The sequence below is a fragment of the Passer domesticus genome, chromosome 6 (genome assembly GCF_036417665.1).
Source record: "Passer domesticus isolate bPasDom1 chromosome 6, bPasDom1.hap1, whole genome shotgun sequence".
Taxonomy (NCBI): Eukaryota; Metazoa; Chordata; class Aves; order Passeriformes; family Passeridae; genus Passer; species Passer domesticus.
Window position 1 is genome coordinate 2,717,415 of NC_087479.1, and position 26,251 is coordinate 2,743,665.

General features: G+C 53.7%; 3 protein-coding genes across 3 annotated transcripts in view; all 3 read right to left on the minus strand.

The window, feature by feature from the left end:
• LOC135301983 (inositol 1,4,5-trisphosphate receptor-interacting protein-like 1) overlaps positions 1-4,937 on the minus strand; it is a 5,798-nt gene extending 861 nt beyond the window's left edge. Inside the window, exons 1-3 of the mRNA XM_064422563.1 lie at positions 4,846-4,937; positions 3,294-3,747; positions 1-938 (exon numbers count right to left, since the gene is read on the minus strand). The exon at positions 1-938 is cut by the window's left edge and continues 2 nt beyond it. Of these exons, the coding sequence (XP_064278633.1) occupies positions 1-938; positions 3,294-3,747; positions 4,846-4,937 (1,484 nt within the window). The remainder of the gene's footprint in view (positions 939-3,293; positions 3,748-4,845) is intronic.
• A 353-nt stretch (positions 4,938-5,290) lies between these two features.
• On the minus strand, positions 5,291-6,886 carry LOC135301984 (inositol 1,4,5-trisphosphate receptor-interacting protein-like 1). The gene has a single exon (XM_064422564.1). The coding sequence runs from the start codon at positions 6,884-6,886 to the stop codon at positions 5,291-5,293; it is 1,596 nt and encodes a 531-aa protein (XP_064278634.1).
• A 4,355-nt stretch (positions 6,887-11,241) lies between these two features.
• LOC135301985 (inositol 1,4,5-trisphosphate receptor-interacting protein-like 1) lies at positions 11,242-12,837 on the minus strand. The gene has a single exon (XM_064422565.1). The coding sequence runs from the start codon at positions 12,835-12,837 to the stop codon at positions 11,242-11,244; it is 1,596 nt and encodes a 531-aa protein (XP_064278635.1).
• Between the last annotated feature and the right edge of the window lie 13,414 nt (positions 12,838-26,251).

A 26,251-nucleotide genomic window follows, 5' to 3' on the forward strand; every position in this document is an offset into this window, starting at 1 on the left:
GGCCAGACTGCTCTCACCAGCTGGTAAAACCAGCGGGCAGTTTTCTGCACGTCGAGGTAGGAGCCGGTGCACAGGGTGTCTAGGAGGCTGGGATCCTGATTGCTGCTCAGCTCCTCCTCGGGGTGGTGCAGGAAGCACAGCATGTCCTCAGGCTGCTGCTCCCTGCTGCAGGTGCACTCCAGCTGCACGCGGACACGGAAGTTCCTGACGTGCCTCTGCTCTTCACTGTCCAGCTCCAGGTGGAAGCTGTGGCCCCGGGGAGGAGTCATGGGGATGAGCACGCTGTAGACAACATCCTGCTCACGGGGACTCCAGCCTTCAAAGGCACTGCCCACCCCGATGGCTCGTTGCAGGACCGGGTAGAAACTGTTGGCCAAAACATGGCCAAAGTAAATGGTATAATTATCCATGAGGTCAGTTATCCACTCACAGCCTCTCTGCAGGTCCTGTACAGGCCACTGGATGCGCTCCATTACAACTTCTCCAAGGAAATCGTCAAAATCATCCTCTTCTTCTTCTTGGACTTCATTTGCAGCATCGTTGTTGTTTTCTGCAACTGCAGCCTCATTGACATCTTCATTGCCAACGTTGTCTTCTTCGTCAGCCGCAACATTGCCCGCTTCCTCTTCATCTGCCCCACGGTTGTCTTGTTCATCCTCCTCTCTGCTCTGGCTGTTTTTCCACCCAATCAACCAGAGGACCAAGAGAAGGGCCAGGAGCACAGCAACAGCTAAGAGCTGCAAGAGCTGCACCTGCTTCAGCTGCTCCTGGGTGAGCTGTTCCACCTCCTGCTCCAGATGAATCCTCTCCCATTCCAGATGCTTTGCACGCTCTTCCATGCGCAGACGTGTTTCCTCATCCAAAGCGTCAGCCACGTGCTGTGGGTACTGGATGAGGCTTTTCAAGAGCATGAAAAGGAATACCATGGGCTCCATGGTCTGCAGGAGGAAGGAGAGAAGCCCGTGAGTGGGGCGGGGATGGTCACGGCTACTGGTTGCTGGAGAGAGGATCCTCAGGGATGCGGGCGCAGGAAGGACAGGGCCCCACACAGCCAGCATGCAGGCAGCAAGGCCTGTCTCCCTGCCCCAGCAGCTCCAGCTCCAGCTCTGTGGCCTGCCCAAGGTTCTCATAGGCGGGGCTGTCCCCGCACGCAGAGGGAGAAGCCAGCCCCAGGTGCAGTGTTTCTGCCCCAGCCCTTGTTCCCAGCACAGCCTCCCCACCACGTGTGCACTCACCGCTTGCCAAAGCAATGCAAGGCCAGCGTGAGCTGCTGGGGCCTTTCTTTGCTGCCGGCATTGTGACACGTGCCCCGTGATGTCACACGTGTCACAGCACGTCACAAGCCAGCCAACCACACCCTCTGTCTCCTGAGCCGACTCGTGGCTCAGGCACTCAGAGTGGCCCTGCTTAGAGCTGCCCTTGACTGAAGCTTTTCCAAAGCACTCCCATTGTTGTCTCTTTTGCAATGATTTTCATCTGCCCTTCCTTGGCAATCTGATAGATATCCCTGTTGGAATGCAGCCTTGAGGATCATTGAGTCTGAGCTTTGACTCCTCACTGGTTGAGCTACACTTAAATCTGGAAGTGAGTGTGGTTGAAAAAGTCGCTCCCAATCACACAATGCAACTGCAAACTTCACACTGCCCACTGCTCCAATCGGCCAGCTCCCCAGATGCCACTTCCACATGACTTTTTAACCGTTCTGAGGGTGCTGACTCAGCCATTTCCCCAGGCAATCTGTTCCCAAGCTTGACATCCTTGTTGTTGAAGGAATATTTCCTGGAGAAATCCAAACTAAGCCTCCCGTGGCACAACTTGAGGTCATTTCCTCTGCTCACATTGTTTGTTCCCTGGGCAGATAGAATGGCCCACACTCAGTTACAACCTGCCTTCATCTGCACCGTGCCAGGCCATTGGGCTGTGAAAGCAGCTGCTGGCCAAGGAGAGAAGGGTGGTTCATTTGCACTGCACTTCCCACCATCCAATGGGACAAAATGGGTTCTGGATGGGCAGAAGAGCTTCACTTTGCCCATCAGGGTTTCCCTGTGAAGAGAAGCTTTATGCCAAATACATCAGCCAAGGGAATTCATCCCTATCAAGGCAGAAGATAAAAGCAGATTTTTCCTTGTAGAAAATGGGAAGGTTTGGGGTGAAAGTCAGTGCTGGAATGACATGGGATGTCCATGTGGATTTTGCTATCCTGCAAGGCCACCCTGTGAAGAGGGGATGGATGTCGGCAGCCATCCAGCTTTGGCCACAGCTTTCTGCCCGTGTGTCTCTGGAGCCATGGAGGGGAAGGCTGCGTGGCTGGCGGTGCCTTTCAGCAGCTCTCCTGCTACCAGCCCTGGCTGCCCCAAGGCTCTTTGGACTCAGCACAGGTGCTGGAGCAGGAAGAAATGATCACCGGGCTTTGGAGACCCCAGAGACAAGTATGGATGATGAGTGTGCAGAGAAGACAGAATCAGCAGTGCACAGCTTCTTCTCTCAGCCATCAATCACAGAAAATTCCAACGTTACTGTTTGGGTTGGGGGTCTTTGTTGTGTTTGTTTGGAGCTTTTTCCTCCACGGGAAAACCTGAGGCATTTGCCATATTGTACACCTGGACTGGAGAGGTCCACGCTCAGTGCTGCCTAGATGGAAGTCAGAATTGTGCCTTTGTCTCTCCCTTTCCCCTGTTAAGATGTGTCAGTGGGAGGAATTGATGGGTAACAGCGTTTCTCTTTTCTCACCTTGTGCTCAGGAGCTGGGAGAGCCGCCCAGCCCCCTCCCCTGTCCCAGCTTGACCCTAGGAGGGTTCTGCAGTAGGGTAAGGTGGCATGTTGCCAGTCTTTAAGCTGCCAGCACTGGTGCTAGCCAAGGTGGAAGACTCATCGCTATGGCTTTGAGTTGGCTCACAGCTGCCAGCATCATGGCTGTGTCCCACTCCACATTGGTCCTGCTATCAAGTCGGAGGGCATGAGCATGACTGTGCTAAGTCCATCTGGAAACCATGACTCCATGTGCCACTTGCACACATTGCTGCAGTGCCTCAAGCAATGACAATTCTAGCAATTCCATGGTCAGCTGTTGCCAGTGCTTGACAACTCTTTCAGAGGAGACATTTTATCTTAATACCCAATCTAAGCCTCCCCTGGCAGAACTTGAGGCACTTTCCTCTTGTCTTCTCCCCTTGTTTCCTGGGACCCAAGGCTGATCTGCGCCAGCCCCACGCTCCTGTCTGGGAGCTGCAGAGAGTGAGCAGGTTCCTGTCGGATGCTGCCTGTGACTGCAGCCGTGTGTGCCCCGCTCTCACTGTGGCCGGCACTGGCGGCCCTGCTGCCCTGCTCCTGGAGCCCTGTCCCCGGGCAGAGCCGTTCCCTGGCCGGGCACGGCCCCATGGGCGGCTCCCTGCTGCGGCCTGGGCTGGCCCCAGAGCAGGGTCCCCCTGCGGGTGGCCCCGGGCCGGCCGCGTGTCCCCAGCGGGCTGTGCCCGGGCAGCTGCCTCAGCCGTGAGGGCCGCAGAGCTGCGGGAGCCCACGGCTCTCTGCCGGCCGCCCTGCAGAGCTCCCAGCTGCAGCTGGCAGGGCCTGAGCGCCCGCCCTGCGCCCTGCCGCAGGCACGGACAGGCCAGGCCCCGCTTGCTGCCCTCATGGCGGCACTCCTGGCCCCAGCGCTCTCCAGGGCCTTCTCCAGGGGCACCTTCCTGCGGCCTTTGAGTCCCTGCCCGGGAGCCAGCAGAGACCTGCAGAGGGGCTGTTGCCAAGGGCCTGCAGGCACAGCGCCCGGGCCAGAGGCTTCCCAGTGCCACAGGAAGGGCGGCCTTAGGCTGAAGATGGGCAAGGAATTCTGGCCTCAGAGGCTGCTTGGGGCTGGCCCACGCTGCCCACAGAAGCTGTGGCTGCCCCATCCCTGGCCGTGTTCCAGGCCAGCTTGGATGGGCCTTGCAGCAACGTGGCCTGGCGCAAGGTGTCCCTGCCCTTGGCAGCTGGGCTGGAACAAGACAATCTCTAAGGGCCCTTCCAAGCTAAACCTTTCTGGGACTCTGTGACCAGAGGGGCTGGGTGCAACTCGGCTCAATTTCTGTTTCAAGCCAATTCAGCACTCTCCGTTTGATTTCAAGGAATATGTTTATGTGCCCAGATTCACAGTGTGTGGCATTGAACGCCTGTATGGCTGAGATGAATAAAACCATGCACACTCCAGATTCTGCAAAATTGCATTTTATTGAAACAGGAGCAAATAATTTCCCAGCTTGCCACTCAGAAATGCCCTAACTTTGGAGCATTAATATTGGCCCCAACACATAGCAACACTACATATGTCTTTACATGTATATAAATATGATACAATAAATGAAATATATTATAAACATGCAGTATATAATACATATTACACAATTATATTCAAATATAATTTATATAATCTATATAAGCTATGTATATTATATATGTTATAAATATATTTATTTTATGGAAAGCCTTCCAGACAGAAATATACTAAGAGCAACAATATGTGTCACAAGAGACAGTGACCCTTAATACTTGTTCTACACTAACAATTTAAACGTAATTACACATTCAACCCTTTAAAGTTACTTGTTATCCTCACATCATAACTACATATTTCGTATATTTTATGTAATTTCCATCAGAATAGTGCTTTGTTCTAGGGTAATATACAAGCATATATAATTTATAAAAATTATAGTTTATAAAAGGAATACACTATATATATATATATATATATGTGAAATAAAAATCGAGATTCCTCTGCATAAAAAATTTCTGGTCAACTCCAATCCTTGTGGTCCAGTCCTGTTGTGAAGGTGTCCATTCCAGGGAGAAGGAGAGGCTCCATCCACTGACTGATCCTGGGCCAGCAGTGCCGATTTTTCCTCTTGGTTCTTCTTGCCCCGTTGTTTTTCTCTTTCTTGGTCCCACATTCCCACTTCTGTCATGCTTGAAATTTTGCCCCTTTTCAAAGGCCGGGAAAAGCTGCATGTTGCAGGTGGGCTTTGGAGAGGTTGGCCCTGCTTGTACGGCACGTGTTCTCTTTGTGTGCTTTTTCAGCAATGGGAGAGTTCCTAGGCAAGCAGGGCTCAGTGCGGTCGGGGCGCTTTGTTGGCAAATGAAAAGATGCAAGGAGGTAGAAGACAGCCGCCCGTGGCCCTGCATCTGCTGAGGCGGCAGGAGAGGCAGTGGGACCTTTGCCAAAGCTTTGCAGGCATCCTCTTCTCCTGAAAGCACCAAATGGAGGCTGCAAGGTGGTTCTCTGCTGGCAGCTGCGAGCAGCACAAGCACAGCTCTGTGCTCAGAGCCATAACTCTTCCCCTTCATCCGGTAAATCCTCAGCAAGAAGGATTCTTCTGAACCACTTGTAGAGAATGTGGTACTCATAGAGTGCATGGGCATGGGCAGCCGGCTGCTGGGCCAGGTGCTGGAGGAGATTGTATGGCTCAGCTCTTTGGACATCTGCGGGTAGGTTGACGTCCTGAGGAAGCCTCTGGTTGCCCACAATGAAGTGGTGGAGGCATTTTGCTCGCAGACATAAGTGCAGGCTGTTGATGATATCCAGCAGTCGTACCACGAGATCTCTCCTGCGCCACTCTGAGACGGGTGTGATGTTGAGCAGGTGCATGACAATGGTCTTCATGGTGTAGGTGGAAAAGCTGAAGCCCAGAGGAAGACGGGTGAAGAACTGCAGGCATTTGAGGTGCAGGCTGTCAGGGGGGGCCTGCCTGGCAATGTGCTTGAAGAACTCAACCTCTGCCACAGCGTAGGACTCGGGCCAGGTTGTGCTTGCTGTGTAGGCCTCTCTAGGCTGGCTGCACACAAAGATGGCTGAGTCACCTCTCCGCACGCCGAAGAACAGCTCAGTCCTGAAGCTTTCCTGCCCGTAGGACACCTTGAATTGGCAGGAGCGTGTGGAGGGCATCAGCCTTAAATGCCAGTTGTGTGACTGAGGCAGAGCTGGCCAGACTGCTCTCACCAGCTGGTAAAACCAGCGGGCAGTTTTCTGCACGTCGAGGTAGGAGCCGGTGCACAGGGTGTCTAGGAGGCTGGGATCCTGATTGCTGCTCAGCTCCTCCTCGGGGTGGTGCAGGAAGCACAGCATGTCCTCAGGCTGCTGCTCCCTGCTGCAGGTGCACTCCAGCTGCACGCGGACACGGAAGTTCCTGACGTGCCTCTGCTCTTCACTGTCCAGCTCCAGGTGGAAGCTGTGGCCCCGGGGAGGAGTCATGGGGATGAGCACGCTGTAGACAACATCCTGCTCACGGGGACTCCAGCCTTCAAAGGCACTGCCCACCCCGATGGCTCGTTGCAGGACCGGGTAGAAACTGTTGGCCAAAACATGGCCAAAGTAAATGGTATAATTATCCATGAGGTCAGTTATCCACTCACAGCCTCTCTGCAGGTCCTGTACAGGCCACTGGATGCGCTCCATTACAACTTCTCCAAGGAAATCGTCAAAATCATCCTCTTCTTCTTCTTGGACTTCATTTGCAGCATCGTTGTTGTTTTCTGCAACTGCAGCCTCATTGACATCTTCATTGCCAACGTTGTCTTCTTCGTCAGCCGCAACATTGCCCGCTTCCTCTTCATCTGCCCCACGGTTGTCTTGTTCATCCTCCTCTCTGCTCTGGCTGTTTTTCCACCCAATCAACCAGAGGACCAAGAGAAGGGCCAGGAGCACAGCAACAGCTAAGAGCTGCAAGAGCTGCTCCTGCTTCAGCTGCTCCTGGGTGAGCTGTTCCACCTCCTGCTCCAGATGAATCCTCTCCCATTCCAGATGCTTTGCACGCTCTTCCATGCGCAGACGTGTTTCCTCATCCAAAGCGTCAGCCACGTGCTGTGGGTACTGGATGAGGCTTTTCAAGAGCATGAAAAGGAATACCATGGGCTCCATGGTCTGCAGGAGGAAGGAGAGAAGCCCGTGAGTGGGGCGGGGATGGTCACGGCTACTGGTTGCTGGAGAGAGGATCCTCAGGGATGTGGGCGCAGGAAGGACAGGGCCCCACACAGCCAGCATGCAGGCAGCAAGGCCTGTCTCCCTGCCCCAGCAGCTCCAGCTCCAGCTCTGTGGCCTGCCCAAGGTTCTCATAGGCGGGGCTGTCCCCGCACGCAGAGGGAGAAGCCAGCCCCAGGTGCAGTGTTTCTGCCCCAGCCCTTGTTCCCAGCACAGCCTCCCCACCACGTGTGCACTCACCGCTTGCCAAAGCAATGCAAGGCCAGCGTGAGCTGCTGGGGCCTTTCTTTGCTGCCGGCATTGTGACACGTGCCCCGTGATGTCACACGTGTCACAGCACGTCACAAGCCAGCCAACCACACCCTCTGTCTCCTGAGCCGACTCGTGGCTCAGGCACTCAGAGTGGCCCTGCTTAGAGCTGCCCTTGACTGAAGCTTTTCCAAAGCACTCCCATTGTTGTCTCTTTTGCAATGATTTTCATCTGCCCTTCCTTGGCAATCTGATAGATATCCCTGTTGGAATGCAGCCTTGAGGATCATTGAGTCTGAGCTTTGACTCCTCACTGGTTGAGCTACACTTAAATCTGGAAGTGAGTGTGGTTGAAAAAGTCGCTCCCAATCACACAATGCAACTGCAAACTTCACACTGCCCACTGCTCCAATCGGCCAGCTCCCCAGATGCCACTTCCACATGACTTTTTAACCGTTCTGAGGGTGCTGACTCAGCCATTTCCCCAGGCAATCTGTTCCCAAGCTTGACATCCTTGTTGTTGAAGGAATATTTCCTGGAGAAATCCAAACTAAGCCTCCCGTGGCACAACTTGAGGTCATTTCCTCTGCTCACATTGTTTGTTCCCTGGGCAGATAGAATGGCCCACACTCAGTTACAACCTGCCTTCATCTGCACCGTGCCAGGCCATTGGGCTGTGAAAGCAGCTGCTGGCCAAGGAGAGAAGGGTGGTTCATTTGCACTGCACTTCCCACCATCCAATGGGACAAAATGGGTTCTGGATGGGCAGAAGAGCTTCACTTTGCCCATCAGGGTTTCCCTGTGAAGAGAAGCTTTATGCCAAATACATCAGCCAAGGGAATTCATCCCTATCAAGGCAGAAGATAAAAGCAGATTTTTCCTTGTAGAAAATGGGAAGGTTTGGGGTGAAAGTCAGTGCTGGAATGACATGGGATGTCCATGTGGATTTTGCTATCCTGCAAGGCCACCCTGTGAAGAGGGGATGGATGTCGGCAGCCATCCAGCTTTGGCCACAGCTTTCTGCCCGTGTGTCTCTGGAGCCTTGGAGGGGAAGGCTGCGTGGCTGGCGGTGCCTTTCAGCAGCTCTCCTGCTACCAGCCCTGGCTGCCCCAAGGCTCTTTGGACTCAGCACAGGTGCTGGAGCAGGAAGAAATGATCACCGGGCTTTGGAGACCCCAGAGACAAGTATGGATGATGAGTGTGCAGAGAAGACAGAATCAGCAGTGCACAGCTTCTTCTCTCAGCCATCAATCACAGAAAATTCCAACGTTACTGTTTGGGTTGGGGGTCTTTGTTGTGTTTGTTTGGAGCTTTTTCCTCCACGGGAAAACCTGAGGCATTTGCCATATTGTACACCTGGACTGGAGAGGTCCACGCTCAGTGCTGCCTAGATGGAAGTCAGAATTGTGCCTTTGTCTCTCCCTTTCCCCTGTTAAGATGTGTCAGTGGGAGGAATTGATGGGTAACAGCGTTTCTCTTTTCTCACCTTGTGCTCAGGAGCTGGGAGAGCCGCCCAGCCCCCTCCCCTGTCCCAGCTTGACCCTAGGAGGGTTCTGCAGTAGGGTAAGGTGGCATGTTGCCAGTCTTTAAGCTGCCAGCACTGGTGCTAGCCAAGGTGGAAGACTCATCGCTATGGCTTTGAGTTGGCTCACAGCTGCCAGCATCATGGCTGTGTCCCACTCCACATTGGTCCTGCTATCAAGTCGGAGGGCATGAGCATGACTGTGCTAAGTCCATCTGGAAACCATGACTCCATGTGCCACTTGCACACATTGCTGCAGTGCCTCAAGCAATGACAATTCTAGCAATTCCATGGTCAGCTGTTGCCAGTGCTTGACAACTCTTTCAGAGGAGACATTTTATCTTAATACCCAATCTAAGCCTCCCCTGGCAGAACTTGAGGCACTTTCCTCTTGTCTTCTCCCCTTGTTTCCTGGGACCCAAGGCTGATCTGCGCCAGCCCCACGCTCCTGTCTGGGAGCTGCAGAGAGTGAGCAGGTTCCTGTCGGATGCTGCCTGTGACTGCAGCCGTGTGTGCCCCGCTCTCACTGTGGCCGGCACTGGCGGCCCTGCTGCCCTGCTCCCCGAGCCCTGTCCCCGGGCAGAGCCGTTCCCTGGCCGGGCACGGCCCCATGGGCGGCTCCCTGCTGCGGCCTGGGCTGGCCCCAGAGCAGGGTCCCCCTGCGGGTGGCCCCGGGCCGGCCGCGTGTCCCCAGCGGGCTGTGCCTGGGCAGCTGCCTCAGCCGTGAGGGCCGCAGAGCTGCGGGAGCCCACGGCTCTCTGCCGGCCGCCCTGCAGAGCTCCCAGCTGCAGCTGGCAGGGCCTGAGCGCCCGCCCTGCGCCCTGCCGCAGGCACGGACAGGCCAGGCCCCGCTTGCTGCCCTCATGGCGGCACTCCTGGCCCCAGCGCTCTCCAGGGCCTTCTCCAGGGGCACCTTCCTGCGGCCTTTGAGTCCCTGCCCGGGAGCCAGCAGAGACCTGCAGAGGGGCTGTTGCCAAGGGCCTGCAGGCACAGCGCCCGGGCCAGAGGCTTCCCAGTGCCACAGGAAGGGCGGCCTTAGGCTGAAGATGGGCAAGGAATTCTGGCCTCAGAGGCTGCTTGGGGCTGGCCCACGCTGCCCACAGAAGCTGTGGCTGCCCCATCCCTGGCCGTGTTCCAGGCCAGCTTGGATGGGCCTTGCAGCAACGTGGCCTGGCGCAAGGTGTCCCTGCCCTTGGCAGCTGGGCTGGAACAAGACAATCTCTAAGGGCCCTTCCAAGCTAAACCTTTCTGGGACTCTGTGACCAGAGGGGCTGGGTGCAACTCGGCTCAATTTCTGTTTCAAGCCAATTCAGCACTCTCCGTTTGATTTCAAGGAATATGTTTATGTGCCCAGATTCACAGTGTGTGGCATTGAACGCCTGTATGGCTGAGATGAATAAAACCATGCACACTCCAGATTCTGCAAAATTGCATTTTATTGAAACAGGAGCAAATAATTTCCCAGCTTGCCACTCAGAAATGCCCTAACTTTGGAGCATTAATATTGGCCCCAACACATAGCAACACTACATATGTCTTTACATGTATATAAATATGATACAATAAATGAAATATATTATAAACATGCAGTATATAATACATATTACACAATTATATTCAAATATAATTTATATAATCTATATAAGCTATGTATATTATATATGTTATAAATATATTTATTTTATGGAAAGCCTTCCAGACAGAAATATACTAAGAGCAACAATATGTGTCACAAGAGACAGTGACCCTTAATACTTGTTCTACACTAACAATTTAAACGTAATTACACATTCAACCCTTTAAAGTTACTTGTTATCCTCACATCATAACTACATATTTCGTATATTTTATGTAATTTCCATCAGAATAGTGCTTTGTTCTAGGGTAATATACAAGCATATATAATTTATAAAAATTATAGTTTATAAAAGGAATACACTATATATATATATATATATATGTGAAATAAAAATCGAGATTCCTCTGCATAAAAAATTTCTGGTCAACTCCAATCCTTGTGGTCCAGTCCTGTTGTGAAGGTGTCCATTCCAGGGAGAAGGAGAGGCTCCATCCACTGACTGATCCTGGGCCAGCAGTGCCGATTTTTCCTCTTGGTTCTTCTTGCCCCGTTGTTTTTCTCTTTCTTGGTCCCACATTCCCACTTCTGTCATGCTTGAAATTTTGCCCCTTTTCAAAGGCCGGGAAAAGCTGCATGTTGCAGGTGGGCTTTGGAGAGGTTGGCCCTGCTTGTACGGCACGTGTTCTCTTTGTGTGCTTTTTCAGCAATGGGAGAGTTCCTAGGCAAGCAGGGCTCAGTGCGGTCGGGGCGCTTTGTTGGCAAATGAAAAGATGCAAGGAGGTAGAAGACAGCCGCCCGTGGCCCTGCACCTGCTGAGGTGGCAGGAGAGGCAGTGGGACCTTTGCCAAAGCTTTGCAGGCATCCTCTTCTCCTGAAAGCACCAAATGGAGGCTGCAAGGTGGTTCTCTGCTGGCAGCTGCGAGCAGCACAAGCACAGCTCTGTGCTCAGAGCCATAACTCTTCCCCTTCATCCGGTAAATCCTCAGCAAGAAGGATTCTTCTGAACCACTTGTAGAGAATGTGGTACTCATAGAGTGCATGGGCATGGGCAGCCGGCTGCTGGGCCAGGTGCTGGAGGAGATTGTATGGCTCAGCTCTTTGGACATCTGCGGGTAGGTTGACGTCCTGAGGAAGCCTCTGGTTGCCCACAATGAAGTGGTGGAGGCATTTTGCTCGCAGACATAAGTGCAGGCTGTTGATGATATCCAGCAGTCGTACCACGAGATCTCTCCTGCGCCACTCTGAGACGGGTGTGATGTTGAGCAGGTGCATGACAATGGTCTTCATGGTGTAGGTGGAAAAGCTGAAGCCCAGAGGAAGACGGGTGAAGAACTGCAGGCATTTGAGGTGCAGGCTGTCAGGGGGGGCCTGCCTGGCAATGTGCTTGAAGAACTCAACCTCTGCCACAGCGTAGGACTCGGGCCAGGTTGTGCTTGCTGTGTAGGCCTCTCTAGGCTGGCTGCACACAAAGATGGCTGAGTCACCTCTCCGCACGCCGAAGAACAGCTCAGTCCTGAAGCTTTCCTGCCCGTAGGACACCTGGAATTGGCAGGAGCGTGTGGAGGGCATCAGCCTTAAATGCCAGTTGTGTGACTGAGGCAGAGCTGGCCAGACTGCTCTCACCAGCTGGTAAAACCAGCGGGCAGTTTTCTGCACGTCGAGGTAGGAGCCGGTGCACAGGGTGTCTAGGAGGCTGGGATCCTGATTGCTGCTCAGCTCCTCCTCGGGGTGGTGCAGGAAGCACAGCATGTCCTCAGGCTGCTGCTCCCTGCTGCAGGTGCACTCCAGCTGCACGCGGACACGGAAGTTCCTGACGTGCCTCTGCTCTTCACTGTCCAGCTCCAGGTGGAAGCTATGGCCCCGGGGAGGAGTCATGGGGATGAGCACGCTGTAGACAACATCCTGCTCACGGGGACTCCAGCCTTCAAAGGCACTGCCCACCCCGATGGCTCGTTGCAGGACCGGGTAGAAACTGTTGGCCAAAACATGGCCAAAGTAAATGGTATAATTATCCATGAGGTCAGTTATCCACTCACAGCCTCTCTGCAGGTCCTGTACAGGCCACTGAATGCGCTCCATTACAACTTCTCCAAGGAAATCGTCAAAATCATCCTCTTCTTCTTCTTGGACTTCATTTGCAGCATCGTTGTTGTTTTCTGCAACTGCAGCCTCATTGACATCATCATTGCCAACGTTGTCTTCTTCGTCAGCCGCAACATTGCCCGCTTCCTCTTCATCTGCCCCACGGTTGTCTTGTTCATCCTCCTCTCTGCTCAGGCTGTTTTTCCACCCAATCAACCAGAGGACCAAGAGAAGGGCCAGGAGCACAGCAACAGCTAAGAGCTGCAAGAGCTGCACCTGCTTCAGCTGCTCCTGGGTGAGCTGTTCCACCTCCTGCTCCAGATGAATCCTCTCCCATTCCAGATGCTTTGCACGCGCTTCCATGCGCAGACGTGTTTCCTCATCCAAAGCGTCAGCCACGTGCTGTGGGTACTGGATGAGGCTTTTCAAGAGCATGAAAAGGAATACCATGGGCTCCATGGTCTGCAGGAGGAAGGAGAGAAGCCCGTGAGTGGGGCGGGGATGGTCACGGCTACTGGTTGCTGGAGAGAGGATCCTCAGGGATGTGGGCGCAGGAAGGACAGGGCCCCACACAGTCAGCATGCAGGCAGCAAGGCCTGTCTCCCTGCCCCAGCAGCTCCAGCTCCAGCCCTGTGGCCTGCCCAAGGTTCTCCTAGGCGGGGCTGTCCCTGCACGCAGAGGGAGAAGCCAGCCCCAGGTGCAGTGTTTCTGCCCCAGCCCTTGTTCCCAGCACAGCCTCCCCACCACGTGTGCACTCACCGCTTGCCAAAGCAATGCAAGGCCAGCGTGAGCTGCTGGGGCCTTTCTTTGCTGCCGGCATTGTGACACGTGCCCTGTGATGTCACACGTGTCACAGCACGTCACAAGCCAGCCAACCACCCCCTCTGTCTCCTGAGCCGACTCGTGGCTCAGGCACTCAGAGTGGCCCTGCTTAGAGGTGCCCTTGACTGAAACTTTTCCAAAGCACTCCCATTGTTGTCTCTTTTGCAATTATTTTCATCTGCCCTTCCTTGGCAATCTGATAGATATCCCTGTTGGAATGCAGCCTTGAGGATCATTGAGTCTGAGCTTTGACTCCTCACTGGTTGAGCTACACTTAAATCTGGAAGTGAGTGTGGTTGAAAAAGTCGCTCCCAATCACACAATGCAACTGCAAACTTCACACTGCCCACTGCTCCAATCGGCCAGCTCCCCAGATGCCACTTCCACATGACTTTTTAACCGTTCTGAGGGTGCTGACTCAGCCATTTCCCCAGGCAATCTGTTCCCAAGCTTGACATCCTTGTTGTTGAAGGAATATTTCCTGGAGAAATGCAAGCTAAGCCTCCCATGGCACAACTTGAGGGCATTTCCTCTGCTCACATTGTTTGTTCCCTGGGCAGATAGAATGGCCCACACTCAGTTACAACCTGCCTTCATCACATCGTGCCAGGCCATTGGGCTGTGAAAGCAGCTGCTGGCCAAGGAGAGAAGGGTGGTGCATTTGCACTGCACTTCCCACCATCCAGTGGGACAAAATGGGTTCTGGATGGGCAGAAGAGCTTCACATTGCCCATCAGGGTTTCCCTGTGAGGACAAGCTTTATGCCAAACACATCAGCCAAGGGAATTCATCCCTATCAAGGCAGAAGAGAAAAGCAGATTTTTCCTTGTAGAAAATGGGAAGGTTTGGGGTGAAAGTCAGTGCTGGAATGACGTGGGATGTCCATGTGGATTTTGCTATCCTGCAAGGCCACCCTGTGAAGAGGTGATGGATGTCGGCAGCCATCCAGCTTTGGCCACAGCTTTCTGCCCGTGTGTCTCTGGAGCCTTGGAGGGGAAGGCTGCGTGGCTGGCGGTGCCTTTCAGCAGCTCTCCTGCTACCAGCCCTGGCTGCCCCAAGGCTCTTTGGACTCAGCACAGGTGCTGGAGCAGGAAGAAATGATCACCGGGCTTTGGAGACTCCAGAGACAAGTATGGATGATGAGAGTGCAGAGAAGACAGAATCAGCAGTGCACAGCTTCTTCTCTCAGCCATCAATCACAGAAAATTCCAACGTTACTGTTTGGGTTGGGGGTCTTTTTTGTGTTTGTTTGGAGCTTTTTCCTCCACGGGAAAACCTGAGGCATTTGCCATATTGTACACCTGGACTGGAGAGGTCCACGCTCAGTGCTGCCTAGATGGAAGTCAGAATTGTGCCTTTGTCTCTCCCTTTCCCCTGTTAAGATGTGTCAGTGGGAGGAATTGATGGGTAACAGCGTTTCTCTTTTCTCACCTTGTGCTCAGGAGCTGGGAGAGCCGCCCAGCCCCCTCCCCTGTCCCAGCTGACCCTAGGAGGGTTCTGCAGTAGGGTAAGGTGGCATGTTGCCAGTCTTTAAGCTGCCAGCACTGGTGCTAGCCAAGGTGGAAGACTCATCGCTATGGCTTTGAGTTGGCTCACAGCTGCCAGCATCATGGCTGTGTCCCACTCCACATTGGTCCTGCTATCAAGTCGGAGGGCATGAGCATGACTGTGCTAAGTCCATCTGGAAACCATGACTCCATGTGCCACCTCCACACATTGCTGCAGTGCCTCAAGCAATGACAATTCTAGCAATTCCATGGTCAGCTGTTGCCAGTGCTTGACAACTCTTTCAGAGGAGACATTTTATCTTAATACCCAATCTAAACCTCTCCTGGCAGAACTTGAGGCACTTTCCTCTTGTCTTCTCCCCTTGTTTCCTGTGAGCAGAGGGTGACCGGCACCAGCCCCACGCTCCTGTCTGGGAGCTGCAGAGAGTGAGCAGGTTCCTGTCGGATGCTGCCTGTGACTGCAGCCGTGTGTGCCCCACTCTCAGTGTGGCCAGCACTGGCGGCCCTGCTGCCCTGCTCCCCGAGCCCTGTCCCCGGGCACAGCCGTTCCCTGGCCGGGCACGGCCCCATGAGCTGCTCCCTGCTGCGGCCTGGGCTGGCCCCAGAGCAGGGTCCCCCTGCGGGTGGCCCCGGGCCGGCCGCGTGTCCCCAGCGGGCTGTGCCTGGGCAGCTGCCTCAGCCGTGAGGGCCGCAGAGCTGCGGGAGCCCACGGCTCTCTGCCGGCCGCCCTGCAGAGCTCCCAGCTGCAGCTGGCAGGGCCTGAGCGCCCGCCCTGCGCCCTGCCGCAGGCACGGACAGGCCAGGCCCCGCTTGCTGCCCTCATGGCGGCACTCCTGGCCCCAGCGCTCTCCAGGGCCTTCTCCAGGGGCACCTTCCTGCGGCCTTTGAGTCCCTGCCCGGGAGCCAGCAGAGACCTGCAGCGGGGCTGTTGGCAAGGGCCTGCAGGCACAGCGCCAGGGCCAGAGGCTTCCCAGTGCCACAGGAAGGGCAGCCTTAGGCTGAAGATGGGCAAGGAATTCTGGCCTCAGAGGCTGCTTGGGGCTGGCCCACGCTGCCCACAGAAGCTGTGGCTGCCCCATCCCTGGCAGTGTTCCAGGCCAGCTTGGATGGGCCTTGCAGCAACGTGGCCTGGCGGAAGGTGTCCTTGCCCTTGGCAGCCGGGCTGGAACAAGACAACCTCTAAGGGGCCCTTCCAAGCCAAACGTTTCTGGGATTCTGTGATCAGAGGGGCTAGGTGCTGCTCAGCTCAATTTCTGTTTCGAACCAATTCAGCACTCTCAGTTTGATTTCAAGTGGTCTGTTCATGAGCCCAGAATGCACAGTGTGTGGCATTGAATACTACTATGGGCCTGGCTGAGATCAATAAAACCTTGTACACTCTGGATTCTGCAAAATTGCATTTTATTGAAAAAAGGGGAAATAATTTCCCAGTTTGCCACTCATAAATGCCCTATATCTAGAACATTATTATGGGTCCCAACACACAGAGATACTAGATATGGCTTTACATGTATATAAAAATGATATCATATATGTAATATACTCTAGGCATGTGTTATATAATAGATGTTATACAGTTATGTTCCAGTATAATTTATACACCATATATATATGCTCTGTTTATTATATATGTTATAAATATATCTATTTTATGGAAAGGCTTCCAGACATAAATGTACTTGGAGCAACAATATGTTCCAAAAGAGATAGTGACACGAAACACATGCTCTACTCATACTATTTAAACGTAATTACACATTCAACTCTTTAAAGTAATGTTTTACCCTCACATCATAACTACAGATTTCATATATTTTATATTATTTCTATCAGAATAGTGCTTTGTTTTACGGTGATTTACTAGCATATATAATTTATAAAAATTATAGTCTATAATAGGAATACACTATATATATATCTGCGAAATAAAAATCTAGATTCCACTGCATGCAAAAATTCAGGTCGGCTCCAATCCTTGTGGTCCCATGCTGATGTCAAGCTGTCCATTCCAGGGAGAAGGAGAGGCTCCATCCATTGATTGATCCTGGGCCAGCAGTGCCGATTTTTCCTCTTGGTTCTTCTTGCCCCGTTGCTTTTTCTCTTTCTTGGTCCCACATTCCCACTTCTGTCATGCTTGAAATTTTGCCCTTTTCAAAGGCTGGGAAAAGCTGCATGTTGCAGGTGGGCTTTGGAGAGGTTGGCCCTGCTTGTACGGCACGTGTTCTCTTTGTGTGCTTTTTCAGCAATGGGAGAGTTCCTAGGCAAGCAGGGCTCAGTGCGGTCGGGGCGCTTTGTTGGCAAATGAAAAGATGCAAGGAGGTAGAAGACAGCCGCCCGTGGCCCTGCACCTGCTGAGGCGGCAGGAGAGGCAGTGGGACCTTTGCCAAAGCTTTGCAGGCATCCTCTTCTCCTGAAAGCACCAAATGGGGACTGCAAGGTGGTTCTCTGCTGGCAGCTGCGAGCAGCACAAGCACAGCTCTGTGCTCAGAGCCATAACTCTTCCCCTTCATCCGGTAAATCCTCAGCAAGAAGGATTCTTCTGAACCACTTGTAGAGAATGTGGTACTCATAGAGTGCATGGGCGTGGGCAGCTGGCTGCTGGGCCAGGTGCTGGAGGAGATTGTATGGCTCAGCTCTTTGGACATCTGCGGGTAAGTTGATGTCCTGAGGAAGCCTCTGGTTGCCCACAATGAAGTGGTGGAGGCATTTTGCTCGCAGACATAAGTGCAGGCTGTTGATGATATCCAGCAGTCGTACCACGAGATCTCTCCTGCGCCACTCTGAGACGGGTGTGATGTTAAGCAGGTGCATGACAATGGTCTTCATGGTGTAGGTGGAAAAGCTGAAGCCCAGAGGAAGACGGGTGAAGAACTGCAGGCATTTGAGGTGCAGGCTGTCAGGGGGGGCCTGCCTGGCAATGTGCTTGAAGAACTCAACCTCTGCCACAGCGTAGGACTCGGGCCAGGTTGTGCTTGCTGTGTAGGCCTCTCTAGGCTGGCTGCACACAAAGATGGCTGAGTCACCTCTCCGCACGCCGAAGAACAGCTCAATCCTGAAGCTTTCCTGCCCGTAGGACACCTGGAATTGGCAGGAGCGTGTGGAGGGCATCAGCCTTAAATGCCAGTTGTGTGACTGAGGCAGAGCTGGCCAGACTGCTCTCACCAGCTGGTAAAACCAGCGGGCAGTTTTCTGCACGTCGAGGTAGGAGCCGGTGCACAGGGTGTCTAGGAGGCTGGGATCCTGATTGCTGCTCAGCTCCTCCTCGGGGTGGTGCAGGAAGCACAGCATGTCCTCAGGCTGCTGCTCCCTGCTGCAGGTGCACTCCAGCTGCACGCGGACACGGAAGTTCCTGACGTGCCTCTGCTCTTCACTCTCCAGCTCCAGGTGGAAGCTGTGGCCTCGGGGAGGAGTCATGGGGATGAGCATGCTGTAGACGACATCCTGCTCACGGGGACTCCAGCCTTCAAAGGCACTGCCCACCCCGATGGCTCGTTGCAGGACCGGGTAGAAACTGTTGGCCAAAACATGGCCAAAGTAAATGGTATAATTATCCATCAGGTCAGTTATCCACTCACAGCCTCTCTGCAGGTCCTGTACAGGCCACTGGATGCGCTCCATTACAACTTCTCCAAGGAAATCGTCAAAATCATCCTCTTCTTCTTCTTGGACTTCATTTGCAGCATCGTTGTTGTTTTCTGCAACTGCAACCTCATTGACATCTTCATTGCCAACGTTGTCTTCTTCGTTAGCCGCAACATTGCCCGCTTCCTCTTCATCTGCCCCACGGTTGTCTTGTTCATCCTCCTCTCTGCTCAGGCTGTTTTTCCACCCAATCAACCAGAGGACCAAGAGAAGGGCCAGGAGCACAGCAACAGCTAAGAGCTGCAAGAGCTGCACCTGCTTCAGCTGCTCCTGGGTGAGCTGTTCCATCTCCTGCTCCAGATGAATCCTCTCCCATTCCAGATGCTTTGCACGTGCTTCCATGCGCAGACGTGTTTCCTCATCCAAAGCGTCAGCCACGTGCTGTGGGTACTGGATGAGGCTTTTCAAGAGCATGAAAAGGAATACCATGGGCTCCATGGTCTGCAGGAGGAAGGGGAGAAGCCCGTGAGTGGGGCGGGGAGGGAGGATCCTCAGGGATGCGGGCGCAGGAAGGACAGGGCCCCACACAGCCAGCATGCAGGCAGCAAGGCCTGTCTCCCTGCCCCAGCAGCTCCAGCTCCAGCCCTGTGGCCTGCCCAAGGTTCTCCTAGGCGGGGCTGTCCCTGCACGCAGAGGGAGAAGCCAGCCCCAGGTGCAGTGTTTCTGCCCCAGCCCTTGTTCCCAGCACAGCCTCCCCACCACGTGTGCACTCACCGCTTGCCAAAGCAATGCAAGGCCAGCGTGAGCTGCTGGGGCCTTTCTTTGCTGCCGGCATTGTGACACGTGCCCCGTGATGTCACACGTGTCACAGCACGTCACAAGCCAGCCAACCACACCCTCTGTCTCCTGAGCCGACTCGTGGCTCAGGCACTCAGAGTGGCCCTGCTTAGAGCTGCCCTTGACTGAAGCTTTTCCAAAGCACTCCCATTGTTGTCTCTTTTGCAATTATTTTCATCTGCCTTTCCTTGGCAATCTGATAGATATCCCTGTTGGAATGCAGCCTTGAGGATCATTGAGTCTGAGCTTTGACTCCTCACTGGTTGAGCTACACTTAAATCTGGAAGTGAGTGTGGTTGAAAAAGTCGCTCCCAATCACACAGTGCAACTGCAAACTTCACACTGCCCACTGCTCCAATCGGCCAGCTCCCCAGATGCCACTTCCACATGACTTTTTAACCGTTCTGAGGGTGCTGACTCAGCCATTTCCCCAGGCAGCCTGTTCCCAAGCTTGACATCCTTGTTGTTGAAGGAATATTTCCTGGAGAAATGCAAGCTAAGCCTCTCGTGGCACAACTTGAGGTCATTTCCTCTGCTCACATTGTTTGTTCCCTGGGCAGATAGAATGGCCCACACTTAGTTACAGCCTGACTTCATCTGCACCGTGCCAGGCCATTGGGCTGTGAAAGCAGCTGCTGGCCAAGGAGAGAAGGGTGGTTCATTTGCACTGCACTTCCCACCATCCAGTGGGACAAAATGGGTTCTGGATGGGCAGAAGAGCTTCACATTGCCCATCAGGGTTTCCCTGTGAGGACAAGCTTTATGCCAAACACATCAGCCAAGGGAATTCATCCCTATCAAGGCAGAAGAGAAAAGCAGATTTTTCCTTGTAGAAAATGGGAAGGTTTGGGGTGAAAGTCAGTGCTGGAATGACGTGGGATGTCCATGTGGATTTTGCTATCCTGCAAGGCCACCCTGTGAAGAGGGGATGGATGTCGGCAGCCATCCAGCTTTGGCCACAGCTTTCTGCCCGTGTGTCTCTGGAGCCTTGGAGGGGAAGGCTGCGTGGCTGGCGGTGCCTTTCAGCAGCTCTCCTGCTACCAGCCCTGGCTGCCCCAAGGCTCTTTGGACTCAGCACAGGTGCTGGAGCAGGAAGAAATGATCACCGGGCTTTGGAGACCCCAGAGACAAGTATGGATGATGAGAGTGCAGAGAAGACAGAATCAGCAGTGCACAGCTTCTTCTCTCAGCCATCAATCACAGAAAATTCCAACGTTACTGTTTGGGTTGGGGGTCTTTTTTGTGTTTGTTTGGAGCTTTTTCCTCCACGGGAAAACCTGAGGCATTTGCCATATTGTACACCTGGACTGGAGAGGTCCACGCTCAGTGCTGCCTAGATGGAAGTCAGAATTGTGCCTTTGTCTCTCCCTTTCCCCTGTTAAGATGTGTCAGTGGGAGGGATTGATGGGTAACAGCGTTTCTCTTTTCTCACCTTGTGCTCAGGAGCTGGGAGAGCCGCCCAGCCCCCTCCCCTGTCCCAGCTTGACCCTAGGAGGGTTCTGCAGTAGGGTAAGGTGGCATGGTGCCAGTCTTTAAGCTGCCAGCACTGGTGCTAGCCAAGGTGGAAGACTCATCGCTATGGCTTTGAGTTGGCTCACAGCTGCCAGCATCATGGCTGTGTCCCACTCCACATTGGTCCTGCTATCAAGTCGGAGGGCACGAGCATGACTGTGCTAAGTCCATCTGGAAACCATGACTCCATGTGCCACCTCCACACATTGCTGCAGTGCCTCAAGCAATGACAATTCTAGCAATTCCATGGTCAGCTGTTGCCAGTGCTTGACAACTCTTTCAGAGGAGACATTTTATCTTAATACCCAATCTAAACCTCTCCTGGCAGAACTTGAGGCACTTTCCTCTTGTCTTCTCCCCTTGTTTCCTGTGAGCAGAGGGTGACCGGCACCAGCCCCACGCTCCTGTCTGGGAGCTGCAGAGAGTGAGCAGGTTCCTGTCGGATGCTGCCTGTGACTGCAGCCGTGTGTGCCCCACTCTCAGTGTGGCCAGCACTGGCGGCCCTGCTGCCCTGCTCCCCGAGCCCTGTTCCCGGGCACAGCCGTTCCCTGGCCGGGCACGGCCCCATGAGCTGCTCCCTGCTGCGGCCTGGGCTGGCCCCAGAGCAGGGTCCCCCTGCGGGTGGCCCCGGGCCGGCCGCGTGTCCCCAGCGGGCTGTGCCTGGGCAGCTGCCTCAGCCGTGAGGGCCGCAGAGCTGCGGGAGCCCACGGCTCTCTGCCGGCCGCCCTGCAGAGCTCCCAGCTGCAGCTGGCAGGGCCCGAGCGCCCGCCCTGCGCCCTGCCGCAGGCACGGACAGGCCAGGCCCCGCTTGCTGCCCTCATGGCGGCACTCCTGGCCCCAGCGCTCTCCAGGGCCTTCTCCAGGGGCACCTTCCTGCGGCCTTTGAGTCCCTGCCCGGGAGCCAGCAGAGACCTGCAGAGGGGCTGTTGCCAAGGGCCTGCAGGCACAGCGCCAGGGCCAGAGGCTTCCCAGTGCCACAGGAAGGGCAGCCTTAGGCTGAAGATGGGCAAGGAATTCTGGCCTCAGAGGCTGCTTGGGGCTGGCCCACGCTGCCCACAGAAGCTGTGGCTGCCCCATCCCTGGCAGTGTTCCAGGCCAGCTTGGATGGGCCTTGCAGCAACGTGGCCTGGCGGAAGGTGTCCTTGCCCTTGGCAGCCGGGCTGGAACAAGACAACCTCTAAGGGGCCCTTCCAAGCCAAACGTTTCTGGGATTCTGTGATCAGAGGGGCTAGGTGCTGCTCAGCTCAATTTCTGTTTCGAACCAATTCAGCACTCTCAGTTTGATTTCAAGTGGTCTGTTCATGAGCCCAGAATGCACAGTGTGTGGCATTGAATACTACTATGGGCCTGGCTGAGATCAATAAAACCTTGTACACTCTGGATTCTGCAAAATTGCATTTTATTGAAAAAAGGGGAAATAATTTCCCAGTTTGCCACTCATAAATGCCCTATATCTAGAACATTATTATGGGTCCCAACACACAGAGATACTAGATATGGCTTTACATGTATATAAAAATGATATCATATATGTAATATACTCTAGGCATGTGTTATATAATAGATGTTATACAGTTATGTTCCAGTATAATTTATACACCATATATATATGCTCTGTTTATTATATATGTTATAAATATATCTATTTTATGGAAAGGCTTCCAGACATAAATGTACTTGGAGCAACAATATGTTCCAAAAGAGATAGTGACACGAAACACATGCTCTACTCATACTATTTAAACGTAATTACACATTCAACTCTTTAAAGTAATGTTTTACCCTCACATCATAACTACAGATTTCATATATTTTATATTATTTCTATCAGAATAGTGCTTTGTTTTACGGTGATTTACTAGCATATATAATTTATAAAAATTATAGTCTATAATAGGAATACACTATATATATATCTGCGAAATAAAAATCTAGATTCCACTGCATGCAAAAATTCAGGTCGGCTCCAATCCTTGTGGTCCCATGCTGATGTCAAGCTGTCCATTCCAGGGAGAAGGAGAGGCTCCATCCATTGATTGATCCTGGGCCAGCAGTGCCGATTTTTCCTCTTGGTTCTTCTTGCCCCGTTGCTTTTTCTCTTTCTTGGTCCCACATTCCCACTTCTGTCATGCTTGAAATTTTGCCCTTTTCAAAGGCTGGGAAAAGCTGCATGTTGCAGGTGGGCTTTGGAGAGGTTGGCCCTGCTTGTACGGCACGTGTTCTCTTTGTGTGCTTTTTCAGCAATGGGAGAGTTCCTAGGCAAGCAGGGCTCAGTGCGGTCGGGGCGCTTTGTTGGCAAATGAAAAGATGCAAGGAGGTAGAAGACAGCCGCCCGTGGCCCTGCACCTGCTGAGGCGGCAGGAGAGGCAGTGGGACCTTTGCCAAAGCTTTGCAGGCATCCTCTTCTCCTGAAAGCACCAAATGGGGACTGCAAGGTGGTTCTCTGCTGGCAGCTGCGAGCAGCACAAGCACAGCTCTGTGCTCAGAGCCATAACTCTTCCCCTTCATCCGGTAAATCCTCAGCAAGAAGGATTCTTCTGAACCACTTGTAGAGAATGTGGTACTCATAGAGTGCATGGGCGTGGGCAGCTGGCTGCTGGGCCAGGTGCTGGAGGAGATTGTATGGCTCAGCTCTTTGGACATCTGCGGGTAAGTTGATGTCCTGAGGAAGCCTCTGGTTGCCCACAATGAAGTGGTGGAGGCATTTTGCTCGCAGACATAAGTGCAGGCTGTTGATGATATCCAGCAGTCGTACCACGAGATCTCTCCTGCGCCACTCTGAGACGGGTGTGATGTTAAGCAGGTGCATGACAATGGTCTTCATGGTGTAGGTGGAAAAGCTGAAGCCCAGAGGAAGACGGGTGAAGAACTGCAGGCATTTGAGGTGCAGGCTGTCAGGGGGGGCCTGCCTGGCAATGTGCTTGAAGAACTCAACCTCTGCCACAGCGTAGGACTCGGGCCAGGTTGTGCTTGCTGTGTAGGCCTCTCTAGGCTGGCTGCACACAAAGATGGCTGAGTCACCTCTCCGCACGCCGAAGAACAGCTCAATCCTGAAGCTTTCCTGCCCGTAGGACACCTGGAATTGGCAGGAGCGTGTGGAGGGCATCAGCCTTAAATGCCAGTTGTGTGACTGAGGCAGAGCTGGCCAGACTGCTCTCACCAGCTGGTAAAACCAGCGGGCAGTTTTCTGCACGTCGAGGTAGGAGCCGGTGCACAGGGTGTCTAGGAGGCTGGGATCCTGATTGCTGCTCAGCTCCTCCTCGGGGTGGTGCAGGAAGCACAGCATGTCCTCAGGCTGCTGCTCCCTGCTGCAGGTGCACTCCAGCTGCACGCGGACACGGAAGTTCCTGACGTGCCTCTGCTCTTCACTCTCCAGCTCCAGGTGGAAGCTGTGGCCTCGGGGAGGAGTCATGGGGATGAGCATGCTGTAGACGACATCCTGCTCACGGGGACTCCAGCCTTCAAAGGCACTGCCCACCCCGATGGCTCGTTGCAGGACCGGGTAGAAACTGTTGGCCAAAACATGGCCAAAGTAAATGGTATAATTATCCATCAGGTCAGTTATCCACTCACAGCCTCTCTGCAGGTCCTGTACAGGCCACTGGATGCGCTCCATTACAACTTCTCCAAGGAAATCGTCAAAATCATCCTCTTCTTCTTCTTGGACTTCATTTGCAGCATCGTTGTTGTTTTCTGCAACTGCAACCTCATTGACATCTTCATTGCCAACGTTGTCTTCTTCGTTAGCCGCAACATTGCCCGCTTCCTCTTCATCTGCCCCACGGTTGTCTTGTTCATCCTCCTCTCTGCTCAGGCTGTTTTTCCACCCAATCAACCAGAGGACCAAGAGAAGGGCCAGGAGCACAGCAACAGCTAAGAGCTGCAAGAGCTGCACCTGCTTCAGCTGCTCCTGGGTGAGCTGTTCCATCTCCTGCTCCAGATGAATCCTCTCCCATTCCAGATGCTTTGCACGTGCTTCCATGCGCAGACGTGTTTCCTCATCCAAAGCGTCAGCCACGTGCTGTGGGTACTGGATGAGGCTTTTCAAGAGCATGAAAAGGAATACCATGGGCTCCATGGTCTGCAGGAGGAAGGGGAGAAGCCCGTGAGTGGGGCGGGGAGGGAGGATCCTCAGGGATGCGGGCGCAGGAAGGACAGGGCCCCACACAGCCAGCATGCAGGCAGCAAGGCCTGTCTCCCTGCCCCAGCAGCTCCAGCTCCAGCCCTGTGGCCTGCCCAAGGTTCTCCTAGGCGGGGCTGTCCCTGCACGCAGAGGGAGAAGCCAGCCCCAGGTGCAGTGTTTCTGCCCCAGCCCTTGTTCCCAGCACAGCCTCCCCACCACGTGTGCACTCACCGCTTGCCAAAGCAATGCAAGGCCAGCGTGAGCTGCTGGGGCCTTTCTTTGCTGCCGGCATTGTGACACGTGCCCCGTGATGTCACACGTGTCACAGCACGTCACAAGCCAGCCAACCACACCCTCTGTCTCCTGAGCCGACTCGTGGCTCAGGCACTCAGAGTGGCCCTGCTTAGAGCTGCCCTTGACTGAAACTTTTCCAAAGCACTCCCATTGTTGTCTCTTTTGCAATTATTTTCATCTGCCTTTCCTTGGCAATCTGATAGATATCCCTGTTGGAATGCAGCCTTGAGGATCATTGAGTCTGAGCTTTGACTCCTCACTGGTTGAGCTACACTTAAATCTGGAAGTGAGTGTGGTTGAAAAAGTCGCTCCCAATCACACAGTGCAACTGCAAACTTCACACTGCCCACTGCTCCAATCGGCCACGTCCCCAGATGCCACTTCCACATGACTTTTTAACCGTTCTGAGGGTGCTGACTCAGCCATTTCCCCAGGCAGCCTGTTCCCAAGCTTGACATCCTTGTTGTTGAAGGAATATTTCCTGGAGAAATGCAAGCTAAGCCTCTCGTGGCACAACTTGAGGTCATTTCCTCTGCTCACATTGTTTGTTCCCTGGGCAGATAGAATGGCCCACACTTAGTTACAGCCTGACTTCATCTGCACCGTGCCAGGCCATTGGGCTGTGAAAGCAGCTGCTGGCCAAGGAGAGAAGGGTGGTTCATTTGCACTGCACTTCCCACCATCCAGTGGGACAAAATGGGTTCTGGATGGGCAGAAGAGCTTCACATTGCCCATCAGGGTTTCCCTGTGAGGACAAGCTTTATGCCAAACACATCAGCCAAGGGAATTCATCCCTATCAAGGCAGAAGAGAAAAGCAGATTTTTCCTTGTAGAAAATGGGAAGGTTTGGGGTGAAAGTCAGTGCTGGAATGACGTGGGATGTCCATGTGGATTTTGCTATCCTGCAAGGCCACCCTGTGAAGAGGGGATGGATGTCGGCAGCCATCCAGCTTTGGCCACAGCTTTCTGCCCGTGTGTCTCTGGAGCCTTGGAGGGGAAGGCTGCGTGGCTGGCGGTGCCTTTCAGCAGCTCTCCTGCTACCAGCCCTGGCTGCCCCAAGGCTCTTTGGACTCAGCACAGGTGCTGGAGCAGGAAGAAATGATCACCGGGCTTTGGAGACCCCAGAGACAAGTATGGATGATGAGAGTGCAGAGAAGACAGAATCAGCAGTGCACAGCTTCTTCTCTCAGCCATC